The following is a 26,762-nucleotide window of genomic DNA, read 5'->3' on the forward strand; positions in this document are numbered from 1 at the left end:
AGCGGTCCTCAACCTTTTTGGCACCAAGGACCAGTTTCGTGCAAGACAATTTTTCCGAGGACAGGGAAGCTGGGGATGGTTCAGACAGTAAGGCCAGCGACGGTTCAGGCGGTACTTCCAGCAATGGGGAGCGGCAGATGAAGCTTCGCTGGATGGCCCGCTGCTCACCCCCTGCTCTGCCGCAGGGTTCTTAACAGGCGGCGTCCCAGTACCTGGCCTAAGGGTTACCCTGGGAACTAAAACTAAACTCGGTTAATCCCACACAGTTGGTTTATTGCTCTGTCCTGGTTTGGGCTACTAAATTTCCTTATACAGAACTGGTTCTCCCGCGACCGTTCCCGCACCTTCCTGGGTCAGAACCCACTAGCCTCCTCGCCCTGCCTGCCGCAAGGACAGCCCCGCACCAACACTTGCCAAGACACTTTAAAAGACTTGCACCACGCGGAGGAGCCACGTGTCGGGAGTCACGTGGCCGGCGCCGGGTGGCGGAAGGCGGTTGGAGGCGCCTGCGCAGCTACGCACCCCCGGCGCGCTGGTTTCCCGGCGGGCTGAGCGGCGCTTTCCAGCCGGGACGACGCTGAAGCGGTCTTTGGCTTCCTTTTGTCCGTCTCTCCCGCTCTCGTTTTGAGCTTCTGCTGCCCGATTTTACGTCCATCGTCCCACCATGCAGAGTGTACCTCCGAAGAAGAAGCTGGAGAAGAAGGCGGAGAAGCAGCTCTTTGACGCCGCGTCCTTCGTGAAGGACCTGCTGGCGGGCGGGGTGGCGGCGGCCGTGTCCAAGACGACAGTGGCGCCCATCGAGCGGGTAAAGCTGCTGCTGCAGGTGCAGGCGTCGTCCAAGCAGATCAGCCCCGAGGCCCAGTACAAAGGCCTCGTGGACTGCCTGATGCGGATTCCCCGTGAGCAGGGTGTGTACGCGAGGCCGCCGCGCCAGCCTCTCCCCGCGCCGGGTCAGCTTGCCAGAAAAAGGGGTGCGTGGGCCGGGCGGGGACACTTGCGGGCGCCACGGCCGTGTGTGTCGGTGATGAGTTTTTCTTTGCCTTCGAAAATTCAATTTCTTAACCGGTCTAAGAGGCTCTGCTTTCCCAGGGCCAAGAAGGCCTACACGTGACCAGTCCTGGGGCAGGGGAGACCACCACCTTCTCTTTCTCTGAATTTCTCCTTCGCAGGAGGCTCTGCACCTCCGTGCACCTGTGCCTGGCTCAGGAGGAAGATGGTTGACCTCCCCGTATTGGGGTAGATGCCATCAGGCCCTTGGCTGTATGTTAATAGGTGCTTTAAGTTGCTTAAATATTTGTTGAAATAATACGTTTAAGAGAAGTATTCCAAATATGGAAGCATTGGGGCCTCTCAGTATCTAGTACGTATTCAGTGAAAAGAGGTTCTGTTTATTCTCAAGAACTACTGAAGACCAGGGCTGAGACCAAGGAGGCACTCACGTATGCCCAAATTTTAGGGGGATGCCAAAAAAACCTCAGTAGTAGAAACAAATAATATTTTAATGCAATATATTTAAAAATCGAAATTAATGAGAAAAACCCATGATGAGCAAGATATAAAAATTTTAAGGAAAGTCGGGATCAGTATTAATTTTTATTTTTTGGCGTCAGGCTCTGTCTTTACTTAAAGTTTTGATATTTTGGTTCCTTGCGGAGTTTTTTTCCATTAATATTGAAATGATTTCAAGGAATAGATAATGAAAATGCTTTATTAATCATTCAATGCCCTCCTCTCACTGAATGGCTCCTTAAGTTAGCTAAGTGGATAAGAGGATAAATTGATCAGAAATTTTCTGATATAGCTGGATTCAATTGAAACCTCTATATGAACTCTAAAAAGGAAAGAGGTCTATTTGTATTCTGAACAAGAAGTGAAGTGGCTTCAACTCCAGTGCAGTCCTTTCTTTCACTCCTAAGTCTAGGGCAGGTTACTCTTCCTCCCATGAAAAAGGATTCCTGGGAACTCCGTGGTGGTCCATTGGTTAGGACTCCTCACTTCCACTGCAGGGGGCACGGGTTCAGTCCCTGGTCGGGGAGCTAAGATCCCACAAGCAGAGTATTTCAGGTTGAGGGTAGACTCTTAAGACATCATCTAAACTGTGGATTTAAAGTGCCCATCTGGGAGCTGAGTTTAGATCTTTAATGGTAAGTGAGTGATTCACATCTTCTCCCTCCCATTTATTTTATCAGAGCAAGCTTCCCATTTCTCTTTGGAGCAGTAGGAGCCTCTTTATTATTTGCTAATCTGCTTTAAATATTTAGTCAGGTAAAGTTAAATATTCTGGATAGATTGTGCTGACCAGTGCTAAGTCATTTTATATTTTAAATGTTTTTTGTAGTATTTAAACCTAAATATATTCCATATGGCTCTTGTAAATTGAGACCATTATGAATAGTATTCTGGTTCCAGCTTTCTTTAAGCAGAATTTTAAGAAAATGTTTCCTAGTATATACCAGGCCTTGTTATGAGTACACCATGGTATATTCTATGCTAAAAGATTAGTAATTCACAACAGGGATAATATTGCCATCTAGGGGCATTTTTGGAAACTTGTGAGGAATTTTTTGTTTAACACAAAGATAGAGGGGAGTAATCCTTAATTGCAATGATATGAAAGGCAAAATCCAGGGCTGCTAAACATCCTGCTGCTGCTGCTGTACATGGCCAGTCCTACACAACAAAGACTTATCCTGCAACCTCATGACTCAGATCTCCCACTGGACATTCATGTAGCAGTAAAACCTGTTTATGATGATCTAAGCCTAGAAACTAACTCTTATTTACCTATAAACACAAACTGTCTGGGGCAGAATTCTAGTACACAGTGATTCCAGTAATGCAGCTATCTTGTAAGTAGAGGAAAGATTGTACTTTGTTTTATTCAGAGTTTTACTGAGAGTTGTTCATCATTGTGAAAACTCATGTTAGCAGTTGTGTGTGTGATATTTGGTCACAACTTATATCATCTGCATTTTTAACTATTGAATTCATAATGATTGTATAGATATATTTATTAAGCCCTTTTTTCCAAATGTCAACGTGTGTCTTAAGCACAACTGATTCATTATAAATAGAAGCAAGCAGTGGACTGTTATGTCTGTGGTATGATCACGCCTCACCAATTTACTAAGTAATATATATATTTTATAATAAACTATTTTATTTTCTTTTTGTATATAGCAGAAAGGGCATTATATTGATTTTTTTGAACTAGTGAAGGGGTCATTGTCTTTGAATTCTATTTCTAGATAGTAAAGGAAACATTGTAAAATATTTATTATGTATAGAAGACTTGAACGTGGTAGCGCTGAGAATCACTGTGCTAAATCAGTATGGAGCTTTACTAGGCAATCATACTCTGAGGCTGTTATTTTCTGGAATTTACCTTCTGTCTCTTTTGTGAAAGTCAAGATACATTGCAATCTCAGTGTTCTGAAGTTTCTCTTGTTTTTCCTGTTTGCTCGAGTTTTACTGATAACTTTTCCTTTCTTTAGGCAATATGGAATGAGCATAAGAGGCAGTGAATTCAGAAGGCACAACTAGATGATCTCTCACTATCTTCTTACCTTATCTCTTTCTTTACACCTCAAGGAGAGAGCTCATTCTTCCTCTGAACATAGCTTTAAACATCTCCTTGGGTGTCTTTGATACTTTTTATAAGCTTTCCTTGGCTTCTGAAAGCTTCTGGATTTATCCTGACTAATGCTTTTTTTTTTTTTTTTTTAATTTATTTTTATTTTTATTATTTATGGCTGTGTTGGGTCTTCGTCTCCGTGCGAGGGCTTTCTCCAGTCGTGGCAAGCGGGGGCCACTCCTCATCGCGGTGCGCGGGCCTCTCACCATCGCTGCTTCTCTTGTTGCGGAGCACAGGCCCCAGACGCGCAGGCTCAGTAGTTGTGGCTCACAGGCCCAGCTGCTCTGCGGCATGTGGGATCTTCCCAGACCAGGGCTCGAACCCGTGTCCCCTGCATTAGCAGGCAGATTCTCAACCACTGCGCCACCAGGGAAGCCCTGACTAATGCTTTTTTTAAAATTTATTCTTTAGTTGGTATTATGACCTTCCAACTTTGTATGTGTACTTTTATTTAGTACTTTTTAAACCTTTATTACACAAATAATGCATGTTTACTATAGAAAATTGAAAAACAGAGAGAAACAAAAAGTTAGCACTGCTAACATCACCACAATTAACATTTTGGTGTCTGTGCTGTGATTTTTTTCACTGAGCAAGCTATGCATCGGTAAATATATTTTAATTAATATAATTGTTTTATTTAATATATTGTAACGTAGGCTTTTAAAGATATTATCTCTAAATCTCATTTTTAAGAGCCTACCAGAACTCTTTTCTCTTTTAGGTATTCCTGGCCATGAATTCATCAGCTGTCTTTAATCTGAAGTTTTCCAAACATATTTTCCTGAAGGCTAAAGCAGTGAGGTTTTTATATCTTGAAGATGATATTTTGGGGTATGGAAAGAAAATGTTAAGTAAATGTGTTATCTCAATAAAATGGGAACATAAACTTTACTGATATTTAGTAAATGAATTGGCACTGGCACCTATGGTTGGCCAAATGTCAGTTATATATCACAGGATGCTAAGGTATCCTGAAAAAAAGAGTAGGAGTTACACAGGGTAAAGGGGATAACGGGTACCCTTACTCAATTATTGTATAATGAACATATTATAGTTTATGTTGGCTCAGTTAAATGGATTTATAGAGGTAATAAGACTATTTGAATATTTAAAATTGTCAAGAATACTATTTGAAATATAGATTCACATATACTATTTTTAAGAATGAACCTCATCCTAAGGGTGCCTTGAGATAATAGCAGATGATAGTATGAAAACATCATGATTAGCAAGATATCTGAAAATACTATTTTTTAACTATTAAAACAAATGCTCAGTTGTGCCCTAATATCTAAAAGTTTTCCCCGACCACCCTATCTAAATAGCCCTTCCTCATTCTCCAACTACATATACTATTTTTTTCTGTGGCCACTTAACATGTTTATTTGTTCATTGTCTGTCTTTCTCAAAATGTAAGCTCCATAAGACCAAGAACTTTGTTCCTATGCACTTGGTACCAAATAAAAGGTTTTTAAATGAAGAATCTTTTTTTTTTTAATTTTTACTGGAGTATAGTTGATTTACAGTGTTGTGTAAATGAAGAATCTTTATCTCATTCTTTAATTTCTCTTTTGGATGTGTTTTACAAATGTACATAACAGGGTAGTATAGTAGCAAAGGTATATAATTTACTTTTTTAAGTATGTACATATTTGAGAGTCATGATTACGTTTTTTTAACTGATAGGCAGACTGTCAAAGCATGTTGGAGCCTGCTAGTCTAGAATATACAGTTGACCCTTGAACAACACGGGTTTAAACTTTGTGGGTCCACTTACACACAGATTTTTTTTTTCCCCAGTAGTAAGTACTACAGTACTTGATCCCTGGTTGGTTGAATCCATGGTTGCAGAACCATGGATATGGAAGAACCACGTATAGGGAGGGCTGACTACAAGTTATTACTTGGATTTTTGACTGCATGGATAATCAGCATCCCTAACCCCTACGTTGTTCAGGGGTCAACTGTATACCCAAACATGCCTAGCATTTGCATTCTTGGCTAGAAGGGGACCAGTAAGTGGCCCAGTAACTTTTTCCCATTTTCCGATCAGTTCTGTATTAATTCTTAATTATTTTCTCAGAATTAAGTTCAGAGTAGGTTTTTCTCACCCTTAAATTTTGAAGAGATTATTTTTACTTAGCAATTAAGTAAAAAAAAACTTAGATGTTCTGCTATTACCAGAGAAATATACCACAACCCCTATGTTTGTCTCTATCAATTTTGTGATTATATATTAGGAAACTGTCCTTTTGTTCTGTGTGACTAGAGAGTTAAATACTGCTACATTTGCATCACTCTTGCTTTTCCCTTGTTTTATTCTGACCACAAAGTACTACTGTTTTTATCCAAAATGGATTTTTACCTAGAGGCAATAGAGATTTAATAGCTCTAGGCCTGGAGTCAGATAGATCTAGAAAATTCTGGAGTTAAGTCCCAACCTTTCCCTTACCTTGTAACCTTGAACAATTTTTATTTAACCTCTCTCAACCTCAATTTTCTCAGTTCTATACAAGGTCTAATAATATTACCTACCTCATATGGTAGTTGTGGCAGTTAAACAAGATAATGCCTGTAAAATACTCAGCCATGTGTCTATTGCATAGTTAGTGCTCAATAAATTTTAACTCGTTAATCATTTTGAATACATTCCTAAATTTAGAAACATGTATTCCTCATGTTCATTTGTAAATGAATGTATTTGAGATAAATTTGCATTACATATAGAGTAGATTTTTGTAATCTATCTAAAGAGCCTACATAGTACACAGTGTACTTAGAGTACATTTGAATAAAACCTTGAAACCTGGCCCCCAGAAATAATATTTCTATAGAAGATGCATTCAGAGTTCCACTTTGAGGTTCCTCCTCTTTGCCCTCTTACTAAGGACATTGGAGCTCCTAAAAGCGTGGTACAGCAGTGAGATGCAAAGAAGGGAATAAGTTTTTTAAGTATGATCTGTGGAAAAAGAGGCTAAAGCAGGGGTTTTTAACCTGATATCTGTAGCTCCAGGGAATCCATGAATCCTGAGAAATACATGCAAAAGTATTTTATGTGTGTGAGATACTTTTTCATATATAACTCATTAAGAGCTGCCAGTTTTCCTGTTATACTTCTAGGGATTTATTTATTTCTAGATTTTTCATTGAGACATTGACAGTTGTTTTGATGAATCCTCTGGGTTTTTTCATGCAAATACAATTTTGCTAAAAGGAATACGTTCTTCTGTCAATGCTAGCAAACCCCTTTAGTCATAAATCTGTCACTCTGTCATGGTCTCGTTAATTTGCAGATGTCTTTGTCATCAGAATCTACTATTTATATTCAGTACATTAGCCAAAGTTACAAACTTTTATACTACTTTTATATTTATATGACCTTCTTTTTGTGAAATAAATATTAATTCAGTACTGTAATCATAATTATATAATTATAACTAATAACTCATAATCTGAAACCTGTAATATCTCAATACCATCTAGCTGAATCAACCATTTCCAAAATGACTATTAATAAATAAGAGCCATGTATAAAATGGGAATTCTAATACATTTTTGATACATGACACTTTTTTAAACTCAGTTTATTAGTTTTTTTTTTTAAACAAATGATGATTTCAACTTAAATCCCATTTGATCAGATCAGCAATTCTTCAGCCAGTATGTTCTTCTTTATCCTTTTAAGATCCTCTGCAAGTAGTCTGTTGTTGTGTTACTATAAAACATGGTCTAGAAAATCAAATCTGGGCTTCCCTGTTGGCGCAGTGGTTGAGAATCTGCCTGCCAATGCAGGGGACATGGGTTCGAGCCCTGGTCTGGGAAGATCCCACATGCCGCGGAGCAACTGGGCCCGTGAGCCACAACTACTGAGCGAGCCTGCGTGTCTGGAGCTTGTGCTCCGCAACAAGAGAGGCCGCAACAGTGAGAGGCCCGCGCACCGTGATGAAGAGTGGCCCCCGCTCGCTGCAACTGGGGAAAGCCCTCACACAGAAACGAAGACCCGACACAGCAATCCATCAATCAATCAATCAGTCTTATTCTTCAGTATCATTTACACAGTCACATTTTACTTTCAACATTTCTCTTCCACAGGTCTGACCTCAGAAAATAAAAATGCTTAACTATGTTATTAAGTGTTTTTTATTAACTATGAAGAACTTAAAAATCTCTAAAAATACCTCCAAAGGTTAGATTCACCAACTTCCCTCAGTAATTCAACGTGGCCATAACTAGCAAGAAATATTCCTTTATAATTTGCTTATATTTCTCATGTTTTAAGATTTTTATTTTGCTTCCATTAAAGAAAAATTGTTGACCTTTCTTAGTACAGAAAATATTTGTATGATTAAATTATTTATGGAAAAGTATTGTAGTTAAGTGACTGAATTATTGAGCCAGATTGCTTGAGTTTGAATCCAGATCTACAGTTTTCTGACTAAGTAACACTGGGCAAGTTACTTAACTAACTTCTTTCTGCCTTAGAAGTTGTTTTTAACTCATTTCTTCATATTTAAAATGGAGAGACTAATAGTACCTACATCATGGGTGATAATGAGAATTAAATGAATAAAAAACAGTTCCTAGAAATTAGTATTATTGTTTTGTTAATATTGCCTCAAAAATTTTTACAGTAATCATTTTCCATTTTTTAAAAAATAGAGCTTTATTTACCATACTTTAATAATTTTAGGACTTCTCTAAGATTTGTTTCTCCAGAAACCCAAAGCTGAACTAGAGCTTTGGAGACAGACAGAAGACTTGATTCAAAATCCTGGTTATAGTTTCTAAACTTATAAAAGTTTCAATTTATGCATGTATAAAATAGGTATTACAGGAGAACGTATGTCATAAGCATAGTGTGATGATTAAATGAAATATATAAAGCCTTTGCCAGTGCCTGGCACATATTAAATGCTCAAGAAGTTGTAGCTATTACCATTATGTGTTAAATGCCCTAGTAATTTATGCCTACAACTGAATGCCTTGTAACTGAATCAGCTGTGAGGACTGAGATTTCTTGGCTATTAATATACTTCTTAATTGTCTTTGTGCAACTGCTTTATTTTTTTTTTTTTTTTGGCTGTGTTGGGTCTTCGGTTCATGCGAGGGCTTTCTCTAGTTGAGGCAAGTGGGGGCCACTCTTCATCGCGGTGCGGGGACCGCTCTTCATCGCGGTGCGCGGGCCTTTCACTATCGCGGCCCCTCCCGTCGCGGGGCACAGGCTCCAGACGCGCAGGCTCAGTAGCTGTGGCTCACGGGCCCAGTTGCTCCGCGGCATGTGGGATCTTCCCAGACCAGGGCTCGAACCCGTGTCCCCTGCATTAGCAGGCGGATTCTCAACCACTGCGCCACCAGGGAAGCCCTGTGCAACTGCTTTATATTTAGCTTGGGATCACCAATATTCAGTGTTTTATCCCACAAAGTATAGTTATTTAACAAATAAATATCTTTCCCTTTGTGTGTTTATCTAATCTAACTTTCAGTTTCTGAGCACCGGTCCCAGTCAACTGAGATTATCTTCATTTGTATTTTTATCTTTAGAAGACTGATTCTGGGTATTCTATTCTCCCAGCTGGAACTAGAGGTATCCTATTCAGAGTAGCAGGGTCAAACCATCTGTAAAAACAACTATGGGTCCTGAAGGGCTAGCCTGTTGTATTCCAGGGCAGCTATGGATTATAAAGGCAGTTCTGAATTATCAGGGTAACACAGTGACTGAATTATAAAGATTGGTCATTACATGGAGATTTGAAGTGGGAAGATTATTGACCTTGAAAGTTTCCTACTATCCATCAAGCCTCTGGAGACTGCCTTGAATTGTAAATTGATTCTTTTTTGGCTAGGTATTAAAATATAAAGATAAGACTCTTTTATCCCTTTCTCATTCTCAGGAGTGTAGATACAAAACAGTTTTGTTCCAACAGCCTTGTCACCATAGGAATTGTATTTTATTATTTGGAAATGAGGCTAAGGGTTACTAGCTTCTCTGACAAATACTAGTAAGCTCTGTTTTTCTACTACTAAAGAGCCCTGTATTCAACTGGTAATGCTTTCCATAGGTTTTTAGGCATTCAAGGCTTCCTGTTGGAAGTTAACAAAATTGAAATGGGGTACGTGGAGTTAACACTGCCTTTTTTCTTCAGTTGGAGACACATGTAAACTTTATTTTTTTCCTCACGAGAAAAGATGTTTTAGATAGTTCGAACAGCTAAGTTTGTTAAAACTATGCAAATTATTTAATAATAATACAATATAAGTTTAGTATATTTTCTTTTATAGGTTTCTTCAGTTATTGGCGTGGCAATTTGGCAAATGTTATCCGGTATTTTCCAACACAAGCTCTAAACTTTGCTTTCAAAGACAAATACAAACAACTGTTCATGTCTGGAGTTAATAAAGAAAAACAGGTAATTATTGTTTATTTTATTTTGTTATTTTTTAATTGAATGAAAGATTCTTTAAATTTTATAGTACTTTGCAATTTTCAAGTTTTGCACACATGATTTCATATTGTCTCATAGTAACCCCTTTTTTCCACCATCCCTGTCTGCCCTTCCCCCTTCCCTCTCCCCACTGGTAACCACTAGTTCTCTATATCTGTGAGTTGCTTCTTTTTTGTTTTATTCATTAGTTTGTTGTATTTTATAGATTCCACATATAAGTGATATCATATGGTATTTGTCTTTCTCTTTCTGATTTACTTCACTTAGTATGATGATCTCTAGTCCATCTTTCTGCAAATGGCATTATTTCGTTCTTTTTTATGACTGAATAATATTCCACTGTATGTATGTACCAAATCTTCTTTATCCATTCATTACCTGTGGGGTTTTATTTGGAGAGGAGGTGCTCAAATGGTGGAAAAAAATAATAGTTAAAACATAGTAACTGTTAGGGACTTCCCTGGTGGTCCAGTGGTTAAGAATCTGCCTTCCAATGCTGGGGACATGGGTTCGATCCCTGGTTGGGGAACTAAGATCCCACATGCCGCAGGGCAACTAAGCCCGTGCACCACAACTAGAGAGAAGCCCACACACCACAACTACTGAGCCCGCCCACTCTGGAGCCCACGCACCACAACTAGAGAGCCCATGCACTGCAGTTGCTGAGCCCGTGCACTCTGGAGCCCGTGCGCCAAAACTAGAGAAACCCACGAGCTGCAACTACTGAGCTCATGTGCTCTAGAGCCCATGCGCCGCAACTAGAGAAGCCCACACGCTGCAACAAAGAGCCCGTGCAACTGCAACGAAGACCCAGTGCAGCCAAAATAAATAAATAGAAATAATAAATAAATAAATACCTTAAAAAAAAGATTAATAATACCTGAGAAAAAACATAGTAACTGTTAGCATACTATAATATGTATTGTTATAGAAATTACATATGGAAAACATAGAATTGTATTAACTTTTACCAGTTTCTCTAAACCTCTTAACACAGTTTTAATAACTAAGAGATGTTTTGTCTCAACGCAATATTTCTCTGAATAAATATTAATTTTAATATAATTTACATTTTATAATCCCTATTCTGCTGCACTAGAAAAATTCAGCATTTAATCTGGTTTTGATAAGCAAAAAAAGCAGTCAACAAACGTGTATTTCCTAATACTAAAGTAGTTTATTTCCTAAAGAAGCAAATTGTTTCTTCTTTATGACTGAGGCTCTATTTGACTGAGATTAAAGTGTGTAGGAAGATCAAGTCAAATACAGGAAAATGATAAATTTAACTTAGAGAATTCTCTTGTAAGGAACTATATTCCAACAAAAATTAATTTCAAAAAAGAGAACTCTCTTTTTTTATCACAAAGGTGCTTTTTCTTTTCAAGGTAATCACTCCCTTGGTTATAAAATCTCATTTTCAAAATTTCCTACTCGTATGAACTATGTGTCATTTGTCCTGGTCTCCATTTGTTTTGTTACCTCTGTATACACTAGACCACCTACATTACTGTCAAGATCTTCCCCTCACCTGCCCTTATAAAGTCTCTCTACCCCCTCATCCTTTGTCTTTTTCTCTTCCTCCAGCCAACCAACCAAGCTGTCCTAGCAGATTCTTTAAAAGCAACTATTTATGGAACATTTCTTTGTTGCTATTTCTGTTAATTTCCTTTTAGACCCTTTATTTCCTTTATTGAGTGCTTTGCGCTGTTATGTAGTTGGAGGTATAAAGGTAACAAAGAAAATTCTTTACGCTTATATTCAGAAGATCTGGATTTAGGTCCTGGCACTCAGCTTATTTAGCTGTGTGAATTTTTGAATATCACCTCTCTGATCCTTAGTTTCCTCATCTGAAAATTGGACATAAGAATACCTACCTCATGAGGTTTAGATGAGTAAGGTTTAGATGAGACTAAACATGTAAAGACACATAAAGTGCTTGCAGTAGTGCTGTGCTTTTCTTTTTTTAAGTAATTGGTATTTTTTTAATATTATTTATTTATTTTTGGATGTGTTGGGTCTTTGTTGCTGCATGCGGGCTTTCTCTAGTTGCAGTGAGCAGGGGCTACTCTTCATTGCAGTGCGCAGGCTTCTCATTGCGGTGGTTTCTCATTGCGGAGCATGGGCTCTAGGTGCGCGGGCTTCAGTAGTTGTGGCACACAGGCTCAATAGTTGTGGCTCGCGGGCTCTAGAGTGCAGGCTCAGTAGTTGTGGTGCACGGGCTTAGTTGCTCCATGGCATGTGGGATCTTCCCAGACCAGGGCTCGAACCTGTGTTCCCTGCATGGGCGGGCGGATTCTTAACCACTGCACCACCAGGGAAGTCCCAGTGCTGTGCTTTTATGGTAGGCACTCAGAAAAATGTTTCTGTCATCTTTAGGTAACAACTCTAATAATTGGAACTTCTCTTGACTAAGAACCTATGTCAGAGGGTCCTCAAGACCATCTTCATGTTCAGTGATTCACTAGGCCTCAGAGAACTCAGAAAAGCTGTTATACTCATGGTTTATTACAACAAAAAGATATAGATTAAAATCAACAAAGGGAAAAGGCTCATAGGACAAAATCCAGGAGAAACTAGGTGCAAGCTTCTAGCTGTCCTCTCCTCGTAGAGTCACCTGGACAGCACTTAATTCTCCCAGCAATAATGTATGACAGCACATATAATGTGCTGCCAAATAGGGTTGCTCACTTGAGCCATGGTGGCCAGGCTTTTTGGGGAGTCAGTTTCATAGGCATGTGTAATGTGACTGACCTTAGCTACTCAGTCTCCAGCCACTGCCCCCACCCACTCAAGAGGTCAAACTGATATAGTTTAGCTCAAAGCATACAAAGGGGTGTTCACCATAAATCAAGGTTAGTATAAACTATCTGGTGTTACCCAAAGCTTCAGGCATATAAAGACACTCTAATTAGGTAGGATATTCCAAGTGCTCAGACGGTTATCTCAAACGAACCTTCGAGTTTGAGCAAGGGTGGTCCTTAAGATCTTTTCAGTGTGTATAGGGTTTGGGCAACACAGGCCTGCTGAGTTAACTCTTTATTGAACATTTTCCACCCCATCTCCCCCAAAAGATAATTCCTGTAAGACTAAGCCAAATGGAGCAATTAGAATTAACCAGAAATTAACCAGAAAATTTATGTTACTAACATCTATCCCTAACAGTGTAAATAACATGGCTCTAAAAGTTTTTTGTTTTTGTTTTTTTAATTTAATTTAATTTATTTATTTATGGCTGTGTTGGGTCCTCGTTTCTGTGTGAGGGCTTTCTCTAGTTGTGGCAAGCGGGAGCCACTCTTCATCGCGGTGCGCGGGCCTCTCACCACCGCGGCCTCACTTGTTGCGGAGCACAGGCTCCAGACGCACAGGCTCAGTAACTGTGGCTTACGGGCCCAGCTGCTCTGCGGCATGTGGGATCTTCCCAGACCAGGGCTCTAACCCATGTCCCCTGCATTGGCAGGCAGACTCTCAACCACTGCGCCACCAGCGAAGCCCGGCTCTAAAAGTTTTGAAGTTAACTTTGATCCGTGCTAAAATTCTGTAATAAATTTCATATTAGTAGAGCCTGAGGTAAAAACATTTTTAGTATACCTATAAAGAGCATGCTATCTTATTTAGAATGTAAAGGTATTCAGTCACAAGTAATAGTGTAATGTTTAAATATATATTATTTACTAAATCTGGATACTAATGACCCTTTTATTTCTCCCCTTGGACATCAAAATTGTATCCTATCTCTGCCTCCAACCCCCTGCCATGAAAAGTGGGGGAAAAAAAAAAGAACTTAAAAAGAAAAGTCAATATTTTTGGTTTCTTACCTGATCTTAAAAGAAGCAGAGAAGATAGAAAAAACAAATACAGTGTGTGTGATTTAAAAGTGGTTGATCTACCACAGTGAGATATCTCTACACACTTACCAGAATGGCTAAAATGGTGACAACAGCAGATGTTGGCACGGATGCAGAGGAGCTGAATCATTCTTACATGGCTGGTGGGAATGGAAAATGATACTGCCACTCTAGAAAAGAGTATGACAGTTTCTTACAAACTAAACATATGCTCATCATACAATCCAACTCTAGGGCATTTATCCCAGAGAATAAAAACTTCTGTTCACAAAAAAAGCAATGTATACAATGTTCATAGAAGATTGTTTCATTATAGACAAAAATTTGGGAATAACCCAGATTTCCTTCAACAGGTGAATGCTTAAACAATCTATGGTACATCACACCATGGAAGATTACTCAGCAATAAAGAGGAACAACCCTTTGATAAAACAAATACTGTATAATCCCCTTAGGGACCTAGAAAAGGCAAATTCATAGAGACAGAAAGTAGAATAGAGGTTACCAGGAGCTGAAGGGGAGGGAGATTATTTAATAGGTACAGAGTTTATATTTAGCATGATGAAAAGTTCTGGAAATAGATAGTAATGATGCTTATACAGTATTGTACTTAATGCTGAATTATATACTTAAACATGGCTAAAACAGTAAATTTTACGTATATTTTACCACAGTTTTAAAAAAGAACAGACTTTTGATACAGCAACTTTGAATGCTAAGTGAAAAGCCAATCTCAAAAATTATATTTGCTTTCTGATTTCATGTTTATGGCATTATTAAGGTGAGAAGATTATAGAGATGGAAATTATAATAGTGGTTGCTAGGAGAGAGGGAGATGGCTATAAAAGGGTAGCAATGAGGGGTCTTTATCATGGAACTGTTCACCGTGGTGATTGGTGGTTACGTGAATCTGCACACGTGATAAAATGGCATAGAACTAAATATACACACAAATAAGTGTGTGTAACTGGTGAAATATGAATAAGGTAGATATTTATCAGTGTTACTTTCCTCTGCTATAGTTATGCTAGATATTACCATTGGGGGAAATTGGTTGAAAAGTTTATAAACTCCGTATGTATTAGGATGCATGTGAATCTGGAATTATCTCAAAGTAAAAAGTTTTAAAAAAATAACCATGGTAGGCAGGTGTGTGCCTACTATATACTGTTTCACTGAATTTTTACCTCATTCTTTGAGGTAGTTATTTTTATCCCAAATGTACACATAAGGAAAGCAAGACAGAGCTTAAAGCACTTACCCTAGTCATGTGTTCATGTCTTTCTAACTCCCAAATTTAGTTCTTTCTGCTGCACTCTATTCCTCTCTCAGCTGAGGTGACTAGACTAGATGAGTCTTAGCTGAACTGGGCATAAAATATGCCTCTGCCACTCCTTAGCAGCTACCAGCACAACCCTCAACAGAGAAGACTAGAACTTCCAGCTCTCTTCCATGCCCAGACAAACTGTTAGAAAGAACTTTGGTCACAGGGTATTTGTTCTTGGAGGCATCAAGTCTGTTTATCATCCATTTGTCAACAGTTGAAAATAAACAGGATTATTTTCCTCCAAACCCCCTAGACTCTTTTGTTCTCCTCTCCTTGCCTGATTCTTTTTCATGCCCTCTCCTTTTACAGTATAGTAGTATCTGAAATTACTAACTTATAATTAAAAACTCATTTATGCTGATATACAACCTCTCCTGGGTCTGTTTTATTTTCAAGCTTAATTGTGGAGGGACAGACTTGTTACAGAAACACTTGCAGGATTATCATTCAGCATAGATTCTTATTTCTTGTCTCCCTCTCCTTCCTCCCTTCCACCCTCCCCCTTCCTCCCTTCCTTCCTTCCATTAGTAGTTTGGCCATGCTATTTATACATGTTGTGCCTGCCTGCTTTTTCATAGGCCCCACTTTCACTATCATAGGGGTCCTCGTTTGAATAATAAATTATATGATCATTCGCCCAGGAAGTCATGGATCTGTTTTCTTTCTCTTATCTAGGAAGGAAAAAAGAAAGGTTAAATAGAATTTAAGATGCACTTTATAAATCTTTGTGCTGCATATCATATTTGGTTTGGCTTATTTGCTTGTAAGAAACAGAGACTTAAATTACTTCAAGAAAAATGAGTATTTCTTGCAATGATACACTGGCACTGGAATTTGAACCAAGGACAGCTGTAGGGATCAAACTGTATTCTTTATCTTTGTCTCCCAGGTCACTTAGTCTATCTCTGTCTCTAATGATCTGCTTTTTGGGTGTGTTTGCTCTGTGTTTTCTCATTATTGCCCTTTTTTACTTACCTATATTTTCTTTGTTTCTTTTAAGTTCAGTGTTAATATCATAGTGATTCCTTCTAACCTTTCAGATGGTGAGAGGTTCTTTACCTGAGATCCATGCATGCTTGAGGAATAACTTACACTAAAAGTATCTGTTTATATATATGTGATTTTTTACTGGAAGAGTATCTATAGGTTTCAACAGTCTCAAAGTAGACTGAAACCTAAAAAAAAATTATTTAATATCTTTTCCATTTCTGTCCTTACTGATAACTGGCATAGAACTTCTGGAGTCAAATTCCTAAGACTTAAACTATGGCCCAGTTCTACTTTTTCTACCGGGTTACAGATCATCTTCTAGACTATGGATTAGCTACCCTGGGGTGAGATTCAACCTTCTGGTCTAATCTCTGTGTGATTATGAACTGTGGCTACCTATACAGTAGAACTTATGAGTTTCACTTAAAAGGCACGATGGGAGTCTGAGTACCCTTCATTAAACAAATATTTATTGAATGCATTACTCTTACTCTGGGCAAGGCCCCATGACTTGCTTTCTGAAATAAGCAAATGAATTAAGAATCTAGGCCTCAAAAAAATGTAGGCAACCTAAATGTCCATGAACTGATGAATGGATAAATAAAATGTGGTCGTGAAATATTATTTGCCAGTGAAATGGAATGAAGTGCTAACACATGCTACAACACGGATGAACCTTGTAAACATGTTATATGAAAGAAGGCAGTCACAAAAGACTGCATATTGTGTTATTTCGTGTATAGGAAATGTCCAGAATAGGCAAATCTGTAGAGACAGAAAGTAGCTTAATGGTTATGTAGGGCTCAGGGGGATTGGGAAGATGGGGAGTGACTGCTGGTGGGTACAAGGTTCCTTTCGGGGTGATGGAAATGTTCTGAAACTGGTAATGATCGCACAGCTCTGTGAATATGCCAACAGTCCATTGAATTGAGTACTTTACGTGGGTGAACTGTGGGGTGTGTAAATATATCTCAACAAGTAAAAATAAAAATAATAATTCTGGCCTGAAGAAATTTATAGTCCGTAGAAGATAAGACAAGACAGGTACACAAATAATTATAAATTGAAAATAGAAAGTTATTGTAAATACTATTTTAAAAAAAATGAGAATCTGGAACATGTTGACACATTTTACATATTGATCACATGATTCACCTTTAATTCTCTGAGAGATGAAATATTTATGGGGAGAGGGTATGATTACATACAGTTTTGGGTGGGTTGGAGATCAGAGAATTTGTGGAAGAAATAGAATTTGAGTTAGAGCATAAATTGATAACTTTTTGTTTTAAAAAGATAGGAAGAAAATTTAAAAATAAGAAGGGCATTCCAAGCCAAGAGAAAATTGAGAGTTCTAGAGAATTTGTGGAAGAAATAGAATTTGAGTTAGAGCGTAAATTGATAACTTTTTGTTTTAAAAAGATAGGAAGAAAATTTAAAAATAAGAAGGGCATTCCAAGCCAAGAGAAAATTGAGAGTTCCAAAACATCTGAGACTTAAAATTGTTAGAAATAAGAGCCAGAGAAGCAAGAAACTGAGCTTGACTAGAATGGTTACTGTGGCCTTGTACCCTAGATTTTCTATGACAGTTCCAATTCAAATATTCCTTTCTTCTCCAGTGAGCTCTAGATGTTGAAAAGCAGTTTATTGGACTTAAGCAGGGCACATTTCAAATGTTTATCAAAAAGAACTTCAACAGCCCACGTGAACGAGTAGATCAATAAGGTCTTACATGCCACTCAACCACATTATAATTGATTTCTGCCAATTTACATGTTGGCATTTGAACATAATCTATATTTTTGAGCTACTTAAATTTATTTCTACTAAAACTACAAAGTGAAACTGTGGCATTATGATGTATTACTGTCCCTCTCCCCTGCCGCCAAGAAGGGGAACCACTAAAGCCTCCACAGATGCCTAACATTTTAGTCATAACTAAAATATATTATTAACGAAAAACTTTATACAGTCTAAAGAGCAAAATATCTTATGTGGCCTCTTTTGCTAACTTGGGCTACTTTTGCTGGAGGACATTAAAATATCTTGGAATTTCAGTATGTCAGCATCTAAGCTGTATCTCCCAGACCGCCTGGTAAGAAATAAAGGCTACATGGACATGAAGGGAAGTATTTTGCATGATAATATATGCGTTATTATAGGTGATCACTTTATAAAAGCAGTTTGTAAATCTGGCTTTTTAACCTTATAAAAATAAGGATGTTTAAAAATCAGATTCTATAGTTTAATAACCATGTTTTAATTAATATGTTTCAGTTCTGGAGGTGGTTTTTGGCAAACCTGGCTTCTGGTGGAGCTGCTGGGGCAACATCCTTATGTGTAGTATATCCGTTAGATTTTGCCCGAACCCGATTAGGTGTTGATATTGGAAAAGGTATGGGATTTTTAGAAATACTAACTCTTTCTTCTTTGTGTTTTTGAACACTGTATTATCTGTTTTAGTTATGCTTATAACAACAGTGTTGTGTTCCATCTAAAAATTTTATTCTCAACCAAATGGTAAAGTTATAAAGCCTAAAGATTACTACTTTTTTCTTTTCTCTTAAAAGAGGGAAGGGGAAGGCCAACACTGTAGTAACAAAAAGAGTAAGCACAGAGACTGCTTATAACTTATTTCCAGTTTGTTTGTTTAGAGAGCCATCTTCTAGATCCCTTCATGCACTTAGTTTCCTGTCTTGACTGTGGCTCCTCTCTACATTAGATGTATAACTCTCATCCTAGAGATTCCCTTTTCCTCTGTCCTTACTTATTTATCACATCTTTCTGTGTTTTCGTTACACCCTTGTTTTGGTAGATATGTTGTTTGATAGCTTTCTGAGCTTTCTGAGAAGGGTGGATAGGAGATAAATTGAGATCTTGCATATCTGAAAATGTCTATGTTTCACCCTCTTAATATTTGGCCATATGTAAAATTCTGGATTTAAAATTATTTTCTTTCACAATTTTGAAACCATTAATCTGGATTCTAGTTTCTAATACTGCTCCTAAGAAATCATTCTCTTACTGCTGATCCTTTTTATGTGGCTTTTTCTCTTTTTAATTACCTTATATCCCTGATGATATGACATGCACAATGATGTATCTTTGTGTGAGTCATTTTCAGTAATTGTGGAGGTCACTCAGTTGGCCCCATGTGAGCGCAACACAAGTTGGAGCCTCGTGTTCAGTTCTGAGGATGACAGAGGAGTAAGTCACTTGGCTACTCAGGGTGAGGTGGTGGATTTTGAGCATCCAGATGCTAATTTGTTCTCACCACAATAGTACTTAATTCCTCGAATTTTAAGTCTTTCTGTGGTTATTGGAATCAAATGGCTCGCTTCTCAACAATATCTCCCTCTGCAAGAAATTAGGTTTCAACTTTCTCTGCTCCACTTAGTGAGTTACCATCTTCCACCTCCCTTCCATCTTGCTAAAATTTGTGGATTTTATTCTCATCATGTACTCTTTTTTGCTTATATGGCTTTAAACCTGTTTTTTCTTTATTATTATTTTAATAGAATTTCTTAAGGGATCAGAGAGTCTTTCAACGAGTATTATTGAGTGCCTGAGGTGAACCAGGCCCTGCTTGAGATACAGGTTGTGTATGTGTAATATACACACACACCATATTAAACATGGAGCTCCTGGTTCATGTACCTTACAGTCTTGTGGAGATCACGAGTAGTAAAGAAAAAGAATAAATGACTAAAATATATTGTCAGCAAAAAATGCCATGAAAAAAATTTAGGAGAAGAGAGTGACATCAATTTAGATAAGTGATTAGAGAAAATACCTCAGAAGGTGTGGCAGTTTGAACAAAGATGAGAATAGGAGTTTCATCTATGATGTTTAACTGGCATTCCGAATTTTTTTGTTATTGTTAAGAAAGTGAAAATAACATATGTACCTTGGTTTAATTTCAATTCTATAGTTTTGTTTTCTCTCAAAATTGGGAGAACTTAGTTTATTTTGAAAGATTGTATTCTATATATAATATTTATAAAATATCAAGGAGTTCTAGGTCAAGGGAAAATAAAAACAAAACCAGCAAACACTAGAAAAATATGACACCTCATCTAAAATGTCAGTGATCCTTAAAGTTACTAGTTTTTAGCTTTGTCTTTTTGCTTTATCCGTCCTTTTGCTTTTCAGCTGAAGCAAGTTGTAGAGTTTTGCATGCCTAAGTATTTTCTGGATGCTGACTAGTAACTTCTCATAATTTTATTGAAATGTTTTAAGCCAGTCAGATTGCTTGAATTAGATTGCTTTTATAAGAGATTAATATTTTCAGTTAAAATATCTTAAGATACTACTTGACATCTTAATTATCTTTAAATGAATGGAAAGATTTTGACTTGTGCCTTTTTTTTTGTTATAAAGATTTCTAAATGTTAGTTCCAGATAATTTAAATCTGTAAAATGTTTAATTAATTTACTTTGATTAAAGTGTTTATCTGATATAATGTTGCTGATAAATTTTAAATGGCTTTATTTTAGGTCCTGAAGAGCGACAATTCAAGGGTTTAGGTGACTGTATTATGAAAATAGCAAAATCAGATGGAATTGTTGGTTTATACCAAGGGTTTTGTGTTTCAGTTCAGGGCATCATTGTGTACCGAGCCTCTTATTTTGGAGCTTATGACACAGTTAAGGTAATTTGGTACTTTAACTAGTATATATTAAATAAATTGTTTGTTTCTTTTTATTCTAATGTTCAACAGGTATGTTTACTTTTAATTATAGAAATTAAAATAAATGATGACATAAGAGATATTATAGCATTCTGTTTAATCATGACTTTGCCATAACCTACTTAAGTTATAACTGTATTATGGATCTGACTTTGGATATAAAGCATAAATATAAACATTAGGTTTTTGTGCTGTTTGCACTGAACGACTCAAATAGAAAACATGCTGATTAGGTTATATCATAATTAGATCTTTGGTATATAGGAAGGGCATAGAGTTTTTCTGATTTTACATTCATTTTATTATCACTTTTTTACATGCATATTATCAGTTTACTATCATCAATGGAAAGCAGGCAAGGCATAATTAATTAGTTAAATATGATAAATGCTACTATAGCTCAGTGATCTATTGGGTACTGTTAGATTTTGTATTGTATTCTCCAGGTTGTTCTGCAATCTGCCTTTTCAGTTCAGATGTAAATAGCACTTCATAAGGTAGGAAAGAGAAAGATCATAATAATGGCTACCATTTTTTGAGCTATTACGTAGTTTTGAGAACTTTTTAAAGTACTTTATATCCTCACAGTGTTCTAGGATAGCTTTTAATATATCCCATTTTAAAGATAACCTAGGAATGGCTAAGTAATTTATTTATGTGGCAAGCACAGGTCCCGTGCTCTTAATCACTACATCATAATGCTTCTAAAAGGAAGCAATGAAATTAATCCCAGTATTATTTACTAAATAAGATTAAAACTTGAGGGAAATTTTATAATAGTTTTATATATTGTCTCTGCCCTCCCTCATTAGTATAAATGTATCAATAGTTGAATGTTATTTTTATTGTGGTCTGGACATAATACTTTTCGTTTGTAGTGTATTTTTTAGACAGATAAATAGATTAATGGAAATTACAGGATCTTATATATATTTATTTAATCACAGAAAAATTTATGTTTAATCACCCTCTGCTTTCCTCTGTTATCACCTGTAGTAGTTGTAAAATTTAGGAATGTTTCTTCACTAGCTTAGAGCTTTAAAGCTGTTTATCACACATCATCTGTTAATAATAACAGGCATTCTTTCATCTTTTCCAACTCTATGAGGAAGAACCATGGAGGAACTTTTTTGGTCACTGGCTGCCATCTCTAGTTTTCAGTGCTATTAATAACAAATCTCCTGTAATAGCAGATATGCTATTCTTTTTCAAATATGCTTTCAAAATATAGCCATGTGTGGGATTCTCATTTCTTATTGATCTCCCACTATTATTTTAATCTTTCCACATTAAATCCAACTGTTTTTTTATTGCATTTTAAGTATAATTGAGCCCTCTTTCATATATTTATAAGAATTACCCTTTGACTTAATGATTTAAGATATTTTGGAAATTTAGATGGTTACTTGATAATTTTTCTTTTCTAGGGCTTATTACCAAAACCAAAGGAAACTCCTTTTCTTGTCTCCTTTTCAATTGCTCAAGTTGTGACTACATGCTCTGGAATACTCTCTTATCCCTTTGACACAGTTAGAAGACGTATGATGATGCAGGTATTTTATATTATTTGTAAGCTTAATTGAGTTTTCCAGTATCTGATATTCAGATGTAATTTATTAAAATTTTAGAGACATTCTGGCTGAAAGGCATAAGCCATTTGTTTTACTTACTAAAATAAATACATGATGTGTTCTGTCTTGTATTCTTTTCTATCCCAAAGCAGCCATCATCCAGCAAAGTTTCTTCCATGTCTGCTATCAGAACAGAAATGTCTTTTACTCCTATAGTATGAGTATGTATTATTGTTTGGAGAGTGGAGGGGCATGGCAAGGATTAGATGTGTTTATCTTAACTGAATATTATTAGATTAAGTAGAATAAGCCCAGTCATAGGCCACTGACATATGTAATCATTTGTTGTAGTATATTTTAATAAAAGTAAATAATTTTTAACTCCAAGGATGAAGACTTGTTTATAATGATGTATGTTCTAAATGTAAATACCCAAACCAAAATTTTGATAAAATCAATCTCCATTGCTGTTACCTGTTACATTCATTCATTCAACAAATAATTGAGTGCCTATTCACCAAGCTCTGGTGACACAAATAAAATAAGGCAGAACCTGCACCCAAATTCATAGCATAGTATTGAAGGCATACTGTTAATGGTTTAAGTAGAAATGTGCATAGGTTCCAGGAATGCAATAGGGGAGGGGTACCCAAATGCTTAAAGTGATCAGATATGGCCTCTTAGAGAGCTAAATCTCAGTAAATAGGCTTTTTCTCCAGACAGTGAAGAGTACATTCTCAGCATAGGGGAAAAAACATACCTAGAGGTATGGCTTGAGAAGAATTTCAGTATACCCATATGATAGGTTTCACGAGGGCAAGTGAAAATAATGAGGCCAGAAAGCTATGTTTATTATGTGCCAGAACTGTCCTAAGCATTTTACACTTTAACTCATTTAATTCCCAAAACAATGCTGTGAGGTGTAGTTATCCTCATTATCCTCTACAAAATGGTCCTGGAAGAACCCAGTGGGCCACCTGAAAAGGTAAAGCATATCTATCCTATTGCTTCATTTATGGACTATCCTTAAAGTTGTTCCCTTTATATCTGTGTTTCCTCTTGATCTATGTCTAGCTCTAGTTTAATAAACTGAAACACTTTTGAAAATTAATTTGCGAATAGACTGTGGATTAAGTAAGTGGTACTGTATCAATGTTAAATTGTCTGATTTTGATAACTGTACTTTGGGTATGTAAGAAAATATTCTTAGAAAATGCACACTGAAATGTTTAAAAATAAGGGGCAATGATAGCTGCAACTTACTGTCAAAATAATTCAGAAAAAAAATTGTGGGTGTGGATTTTTATATATATGTGTGCATTGCTATATGTATAAAACCATACCACTGCCATAACATAGTACCTAAGACTGGGTGGCTTAAACAACAGAAATTTATTTTCTAACACTTTGGGAGGTTAAAAGTCAGTCAAGGTGTCCAGCAGGGTTGGTGTCTTCTGAGCGCCTCTCTCCTTGGCTTGTAGATGGCCTTCTTCTCCCTGTGTCTTCTCATGGTCCTTTTTCTGTTTCTCTTCTTATAAGGGTGATCATAATGGATTAGGGTCTGCTCTAATGAGCTCATTTAACCATAATTATTTTTATAAAGACCCGGTCTCCAAATTTAGTCACAGTCTGAGGTTCTGGGGTTAGGTCTTCAATATATGAATTTTGTGGGGACACAATTCATAACAGTATTCTTTAATTTTTACATTTTGATTTTATATCCCACAACTTTGTTAAGCCATATTACAAACACCAACCTATATGTACACCCTTTGAAGTTTTTTTTTGTTTTTACACACACAGTGATATAATCTGCAAATAATAGCAGGCTTTTTTCCCTTCCTTATCAATTCTTATGCCTTTTATTCCTTTTCTTGCCTTTCTGCACTGGTTGAGACCTCTGATTCAGTGTTACATGAAATAAGTAATAACTGGCAACCTTGTTTTGGTCCTAGTCTTACTGGGAATGCCTTCAGTGTTACAGATTACAAAGTTTAATGTTCGCTGTGGATTTTTCGTAGTTATCCTTTATTATATTATGACTGGTCCTTTCTGTTTTGGATTACAGTAATTTTCCTCTTTTTTTTTAATTTTTTTTTTTTTTGACTGCGTTGGGTCTTCGTTGCTGTGCGCGGGCTTTTATCTAGTTGCGGAGAGTGGGGGGCTACTCTTCATGGCGGCGCACGGGCTTCTCATTGTGGTCGCTTCTCTTGTTATGGAGCATGGGCTCTAGAGCACCGGGGCTTCAGTAGATGCGGTACATGGGCTCAGTAGTTGTGGCTCACAGGCTCTAGAGCGCAGGCTCAGTAGTTGTGGCGCACGGGCTTTGTTGCTCCGTGGCATGTGGGATCTTCCCGGCCCAGGGCTCAAACCCGTGTCCCCTGCATTGGCAGGCAGATTCTCAACCACTGCTCCACCAGGGAAGTCCTGGATTACAGTAATTTTTAATCATGAATGGTGGTCATGTTTTTTTCTATATCGAGATGATCATATCATTTTTCTTATATGCCTGGGATCAATCCAGCTCGGTCATGATGTATTGTATTTTGTACCCCTTGCTGGGTTTGATTTGCTGGTTTTTGTTCAGGATATTTTATCCGTGGTTTCTGTGACACAAGCTTGTCATTTTTTTCCTTCTTGTGTTATCCTAGTCTAATTTTGGTATCAGGACTATGCAAGCCTCATAAAATATGTTAGGGAGTCTCCCCACTTTTTCTCTTCTTTGGAATAATTTCTGTGAGATTGGAATTAAATTTCCATTGAATGTTTAGTAGAACTCACATATAAAGCCATCTGGACATGTGGTTTTCTAATTTATGAGAAGATTTACAACAACTGGTTGAATTTCTTTAATGAATTTAGTATTCTAAAGTTTTTTCCTATTCTGTTGGTAAATTACACTTTTTAGGAATTTATTTCCTCTGTGTTTTCAAAATAATTGTCATAAAGTTGTTCATAATATCATCTTGCTCTTTCTTAATCTCTGGGTCATCTGCAATGATGTTACCTTTGGCACTTCTAATAATTTGGGCGCCTTTTCTTGTTTTTCCTGAAACAGTGTTTCTAGAAATTTGTCAAAGTATTTCAGATAACTAACTTTTGACTTTTTATGCTTTCTTTTGCGTTTATTATTTCCTTTATTTCTGGTGGTTAAAGTTACCACTCAAGCTGCATCTTACAAATTTAGTTGAGGAGTTTTGTGGTTGTTAGTTAGGTTTTAAATATTTTCTAAGATGTGTTTTTCTTAATACCCAAACGTGATATTTTTCTAGTTATCTTTTTTGTTCTTGATTTCTCTCTTAATTGCAGCATGGTGAGAGGATAAATCATGGTATGTGATGCCAATCTTTTAAAATTTGTTAAGCCTAATATGTGGTCATTTTCAAGTGTGCCTGAAAAGCATGAGTATTCTGCAGTCAGTGGGAACAATACTCAATATATGACCATTAACTCAACATACTTACTCAACACAGTGTTAATTTTAATCTATCCCTGTTGCTAAATTAAATCTGTCTTATGATAAAAGATGTTAAGATAATGGCAAACTATTTGTCTTTCTTTGTATAGAGTGGTGAGGCTGAACGGCAATATAAAGGAACTTTAGACTGCTTTGTGAAGATATACCAACACGAGGGAATTGGCGCATTTTTTCGTGGTGCCTTCTCCAATATCCTTCGTGGTACAGGGGGTGCTTTGGTGTTGGTATTATATGATAAAATTAAAGACCTCCTTAATATTGATATTGGAGGTAGTTCATCAGGAGATTAAATTGAAAAATGGATATAGTTAACTTATTAAATATACAAATTACATAGCTGCCATTTGTGTACATTTTGATAGTGTGTTATTACTGTCAGTATTTTCTTAAAGTGCTAATTCTGCAGTGAAGCATAGGCTTTTTTCAAGGATTTAAATACTAAAAAATCAAATAAATGTGGTTTCTTTCCTACTTAGACTCAAACTCACTTGAATGAGAAATTGTACTTATTTTAAGTGGTACCTGTTATTTTTATTAGTTTAAAATCTTTTTCTTTTGTGATTAAAAAAAGTAAAATTTATAATGCTAAAATCTAAGAAGTGAAAGTATCTTCTTTTAAAATGATATTCTTTTAATGTAACTGTCTCCCCATCTTTTAAAATCATATGATATGACAAATATTTCTTAAAAGCTTATTAGGAGATGTCATCATGATATCTATGGGCATAAGTAAGCTTTATTCTACAACATCTCTACTAAAGCAGCTCAGGTTATTACTAT

At 36.8% G+C, this 26,762-nt stretch overlaps 1 protein-coding gene across 1 annotated transcript; it reads left to right on the forward strand.

The window, feature by feature from the left end:
• The first annotated feature begins 664 nt into the window (after window positions 1–664).
• Window positions 665–26,272, forward strand: SLC25A31 (solute carrier family 25 member 31). The gene is made up of 6 exons (XM_059924258.1): window positions 665–908; window positions 9,917–10,044; window positions 18,520–18,637; window positions 20,740–20,894; window positions 22,361–22,486; window positions 26,072–26,272. The coding sequence occupies exons 1-6, from the start codon at window positions 665–667 to the stop codon at window positions 26,270–26,272; spliced, it is 972 nt and encodes a 323-aa protein (XP_059780241.1).
• The last annotated feature ends 490 nt before the right edge of the window (window positions 26,273–26,762 follow it).

The sequence above is a fragment of the Balaenoptera ricei genome, chromosome 5 (genome assembly GCF_028023285.1).
Source record: "Balaenoptera ricei isolate mBalRic1 chromosome 5, mBalRic1.hap2, whole genome shotgun sequence".
NCBI lineage: Eukaryota > Metazoa > Chordata > Mammalia > Artiodactyla > Balaenopteridae > Balaenoptera > Balaenoptera ricei.

Bases quoted from the DNA above. Each gene is read 5' to 3' on its own strand.
- SLC25A31 (XM_059924258.1), top strand. From the start codon at position 665: ATGCAGAGTGTACCTCCGAAGAAGAAGCTGGAGAAGAAGGCGGAGAAG. The intron at 10,045-18,519 runs GTAATTATTGTT...AATATGTTTCAG, and splicing joins GAGTTAATAAAGAAAAACAG to TTCTGGAGGTGGTTTTTGGC. The intron at 22,487-26,071 runs GTATTTTATATT...TTCTTTGTATAG, and splicing joins GAAGACGTATGATGATGCAG to AGTGGTGAGGCTGAACGGCA.